Source organism: Priapulus caudatus, unplaced genomic scaffold, assembly GCF_000485595.1.
Source record: "Priapulus caudatus unplaced genomic scaffold, Priapulus_caudatus-5.0.1 Scaffold6364, whole genome shotgun sequence".
NCBI lineage: Eukaryota > Metazoa > Priapulida > Priapulimorpha > Priapulimorphida > Priapulidae > Priapulus > Priapulus caudatus.
In genome coordinates this window covers 1-5,334 of record NW_014583425.1, presented here as the reverse complement: position 1 = coordinate 5,334, position 5,334 = coordinate 1, and the positions used below count along the sequence as shown (strand labels likewise).

At 51.2% G+C, this 5,334-nt stretch overlaps 1 protein-coding gene across 1 annotated transcript; it reads right to left on the bottom strand.

Annotated features, from left to right (window-relative positions):
* Positions 1-1,832: 1,832 nt before the first annotated feature.
* Positions 1,833-5,012, bottom strand: LOC106820077 (noelin-like; the record flags this gene model as incomplete). Its single annotated transcript, XM_014824638.1, has 3 exons — positions 1,833-2,156; positions 2,632-2,690; positions 4,711-5,012. Coding segments are annotated over 3 exons (644 nt in total), but the record flags the coding sequence as incomplete, so codon positions are not given.
* Between the last annotated feature and the right edge of the window lie 322 nt (positions 5,013-5,334).

Below are 5,334 nucleotides of genomic sequence, written 5' to 3'. Positions count from 1 at the left end.
CGCACGCGCGACTGATACGCCACGCACATACACGCACGCACGCATACAGTACGCCGCGACATACACGTACGCGCTACTATACGCACGCACATACACGCCACGCCACGCCATACTTATACGCCCACGCACATACACGCACGCGTACTATATCGCCACTCATACATACACGCACGCACGCGTACTATGACGCACGGCACATTACACGGCACGGCGTACTATACGCACGTGCAAAAAACGCTGTTGTGCGTACGGCGCGTTCTATGGACCCGCTGATAAGCAAAGTCGTGGGAAAGCTTACCAGGAGATTTTTAGAACATATTCAAAGAGGGGCTATATCAAGAACTGAAAATATGGCTTATTAATAGAAGTAGGTGATTTAAAAACATGCTAACAAAGCTCTTCTTATTGATGAACTATTTATACGGTCTGCATTTCAGCACAAGGAGAAAAGCGCGCCGCGCGGATAGGGGACGGCACCGGCCCGTGGGTTTGAAGGACGGGCGGGCGCAAAAAGACACGAACTTCCGACGGGAAACCCCGGCCCGGGCTACGAGAGGGGTCGCGAGGGGCGACGCGAGGAGTATATAAAGAACATTCTATTCTTTTTTCAGAGATAACCCATGGTCTGAATAGGTTGCAATAGCGCGTACCCGCTACAAGCGAGTTCGCTAACCTCTGAGTTCTAGGATCCTGAGTTTCGAGTTTATGTGAGGAGGCGCCGCTGAAAAATTACGCTACGATAAAAAGTTTCTCATGGCGGTGGTCAACGATAATCACGCAATATTGATAGACGATAGGTCCATCTATACATCATCTGAATAAGAGAAGTATCTATCACAGTCTACAACGTACAGCTTTCATGATGGAACAACCGGGACGGCGCGACGCATTCTCAAAAGTGGAGCGCTACACCATTGGGCGCTCTATCTCGATCACAGTCGCCGAGCAATTCTATACCATTCCTTACAGACCACGGCGCTACAGACGTATGCGACTGTCTTCTTGATAGATGACATTAGAGGTCTTTAAAGAAAAAGGATTGTAATATCTTGATAAACGACATATAGCTTTCAGTTAATAATATGCGAGTAAATTGCCCTAAAATGAGTATCGTTCGGTTTAAATAGCATTTAGGATATAATATAATTGCACGTTTGGCGATTTAGCCCTCGGCTCGTAACGGGCAATAAATTGTCAAATACGCAACGTTTTCGGGGCTGTGGTGAGTATAAGGGAGAGCCAGTAGTAGCCAACGATCGGTCCCATGTTTGATCTATGTTGTCGAGACACGCGAGGGGGAGCGTCGGCACGCCGCACGGGACGTGAGAAGGACAGTTCTGCCGTGATAACTCGGCGACGTCCACTTAGTCAATTCGCGCGGGACGCTAAAGCAGGTCGATCGTACACCGGGTATCGATATTCATCGCCCAACAAATAGCGATCGGCGGCTGCCCTACAGCGGATTCTGCAACAAGCAGAGCGGGTAGAGCGTCTAGGATTTATGATGGGCCTACCGTGCCGATGGTCTCGCGAGCGTTTCGGCGTCTCCAACTACATGCATGGACACTATCTCCTCTCCGGCACACGAGTCGGCTCACACGTATGCAGCTACTCACTACTATATGGCGGCTAGCGCTTGTTCATAGTTACAGGTCAGGTCTGCTGCTCATTCGACATAGGTTACCGGCTCCACAGGTGATTTCTAGCTCGACATACTCGGGGACCGGGTTTTTATACCAGCCGGCTCCCGAAACGGCTGATCATATGCATATGACCAGGCTCGGCGTCGAGGGCGCATGCTAGCACAGNGGGGGCGCCACGAACAACAACGTCCACGCGAGCAGCGCTCCAGGCGGATCCGTCACAGACGAACCTAACGTGACGGTTGGAATTCTACGGGGTAGGAGATGAGATGTCCGTTGTCCCAGGCAAAGATGGCGCGATGCCGAGCATTATAGAGCATCTGATTTAGCAGTCCGTACTTGATGCTGAACGGGATGGATATGAGGTCTCCCTCCTGCGTGTTCGTGTCGTACTTGTAGGAGACTCTGTTATCCAGGATCGTGTGCGCCTCGACCGAGTACATGACGCCGCAGATGAAGAACGTGTTTCCAACCTTGGCCTTCTTAGCGTTAGTTTTCCAGGTGTTGTGAGACCTGCGGGAAACGGTGAGAATGTAAGTTGTAAGCGTGTATGAGAGAGAGAAGTGGGAGAGAGATGTGTGGGTGCGCGCCGCGTGGGTGTGTGTGGTGCGGCGTGTGTGTGCGTGCGGTGGTAGTGTGTGTTTGCTGTGGTGCTGGTGTGTGGTGTGTCTCCGCGCGCGTGGGGTGTACGTGGTACGTGTTGTGCGGTGTGCTGTGTATATGTGTGCGCTATGGCGGCGCCGCTGTGAGTGTGTACCGCTGTGGCTGCGCGGCGTGAGTGATTGTGTGTTGCCGCTAGCGCCACGTGTGTGTGTTTAGAGAGCAGCGATGTCTCTTTGTCTTCTCTGCCGTGACGCGACACCTGTTGTTATTTGCAGTGTAACGGACAACCTGTGTTTACTGCAGTGTAACGGCGACCTGATGTTTCGGACATGTATACGGACACTTGTGATTTACCTGCAGTGTAACGGACACCTGATGATTTTACCTGGCAGGTGTAACGGAACCTGTGTTTACTGCCAGTTGTACGGTACACCGTGTGTTTACCTGCAGGTAACGGACACCTGTGTTTAATCTGTAGTGTAACGACCACCTGTAATCTTATACCATGCATGTTGCAACGGACACCCTGTTTATTACTGTAGTGTAACGGACATCTGTGTTACCTGCCAGTGTAACGGACACTTCTGTGAATTTAACTCCTGTAGTAGTAACGCGACATCTGCTGTTTACCTGTAGTAGTGTAACGGACATTCTGTGGTTTACCTGTGTGTAACGGAGCACCTGCTGTTTACCTGTAGTTGTAACGGACACCTGTGCTTTACGTGCAGTGTAAACGTACACTGTGTTTACCTGCAGTCGTGACGGGCGCATGCAGTCTGCTGATCTGACCTATATAGCCCTCGTTGGCGTGGTTCGTCGTGTGCACGGCCACAGTCCTTTCTCATCGCGCCCAGGTCGTCGTCCGCATACGCACTGAGCTAAACTGCCCTTTGTTTCTGATAGAGGGGCGCCCGTGAGCGTGCTCGGTCGCTGTAAGCTTCAGCTGAACCTCATGTCGAATGCATTAACCTTGATACGCGAAGAAAACCGGGATGTCGTGTGATGTACGCATGACGTACACGGAGTTGATGTGATGCGTTGGATATGATTTTCAGACAGCTACGCGTAAGCATCTGGCGTTATGAACTAATAGGTTTTAAATTATATATATATATTATTAATAATATTATACATATATATAAAAGCCTCGACTTTACTCCCCACCTTCCCTTGACCTCTCCTCGTTTTCTTCCTCCCTACATCCCTTCGATCCCCTTCCTCCGTCTGTCCTCACGTCACTGTAGAGGTATGCGGCGCGTCGCGTATTTACCTTGGCCGTTGTTGTGTACTGCGGTAGCTAGATCAGCTTTCCGTTGTAAGATCACGGGGACGGTGCCGGCGACGGCCTGTCGCAGCGCGTGAGTGACGGTGCTTATTCGGCGTGTGACGAGAGTCTGGTAGTTGCCTGTTTATCATCCACTCAGAGCCTTGATCGTGTAGCGTAGACCACCCCAACACGTAAGGTATCTTACGTCTCGATTACCGGTGGGACAGGATAGTGCGCGTCATTCATCCATGGCTCCTGTACTTGCTTCGCTGCGAGCTGCGCTCTCCCAAATTCCGTGTGTTATCGGCTGTAGGATGCCTCCCAGGTCTCCTGACTGTATACAGCCTCACTGGCGGCGATAGAGCTCACAGTCGAGTGTACACTTGCTTGCGGGCTGACGTGGACGGCGAACAAGAACTAATTGAAACCCATATCACAAGCGATGTGTATTTCTTATCAGCACGTTGATTCTGGAATCGATGATTGAGAGCTAATTGGGACGACAAGGCACAGATTTTCGTGTCTGGGACGCTTGTGGAATCAGAGGCAAGGTCCACTTATGGTTTCCATACACACAGAACTTGATTCACCTCCTCGAGCTGTTATCACATTTATGCTACCAGAACACACATCATAGTACATTTTCTCAACATGGTATTTATTCTCATCATATATCTTATTTTCACTGCTTCATCTCAACAATTCAATGCTCAACATCAGTGTCACCACTACGTTTAGACCACAACACAGTTCCATGCTGACCATACGTAAGCCACTTATACTCACTACAGGTAACATTCTACTATGTATACAATTGATTCATTCATTAGACATCAACACATTTATTGCAACACACTTTCTCATCATATAACTCACTGACTGTACAAATTCTAGCTACCTGCTCATATCTACAGACAACCACACTAAACGACTACAGCATAATTCACGCCTCTGCCGCCAGGCACAACTACACACACCGTTGCTATTTGTCCGTGCTTGTGAGTAGAATTCCACCACCATACATTACTATCCAAACACACACAGCACATGCGCAGACACACTACTTCGCACACAACACCGCGCGCCCCGTTGCGTGCGGCGCGCTCGCGCCGGAAGCCCGAGAGAAAACTCACGTTACTGATCTCNCTCCTCCCCGGCTCCGTCTGCCTCACGGCACTGTAGAGGGCGCGCGCGTACCTTGGCCGTGTTGTACTGCGGATAGTAGATAGTTCCGTTGTAGATCACGTGACCGGTGCCGCCGACGCCTGTCGGCAGCGTGATGACGGTCTTACGTCGGCGTGTAACGAAGTCTGCGTAGTTGCCGTACATCCACAGAGCCCTGGCGTTAGTGTAACCACCCAACACGTAGATCTTAGTCTCGTCACCGGTGGGAGGTAGTGGGTCCATCATCCAGGCTCCGTACTTCTGTGCAGCTGCGCTCTCCCAGGCGTGTGTTATCGGCTGCAGGATGCCTCCCAGTGTCTCCTCGTTACAGCTCACTGCGAGCAGAGACACCGCACATAAACACATACGTACACAGTACAGGTACACGCAGACGCACACGCGCACTCACGCACACACGCGCACGCACGCACACACGCGCACACACACACACACACACACACATACACACACACACACACGCACACGCACACAGACACACACACGCACACACACGCGCGTGCGCGCGAACAGACAGACACATACACACGACCACCACCATCAGCAGCAACAGCAGCAACACCACCACCACCACCACTACCATCACCACCACTACTAACAGCAGCAGCAGCGCAGCAGCAGCAGCAGCAGCAGCATCAC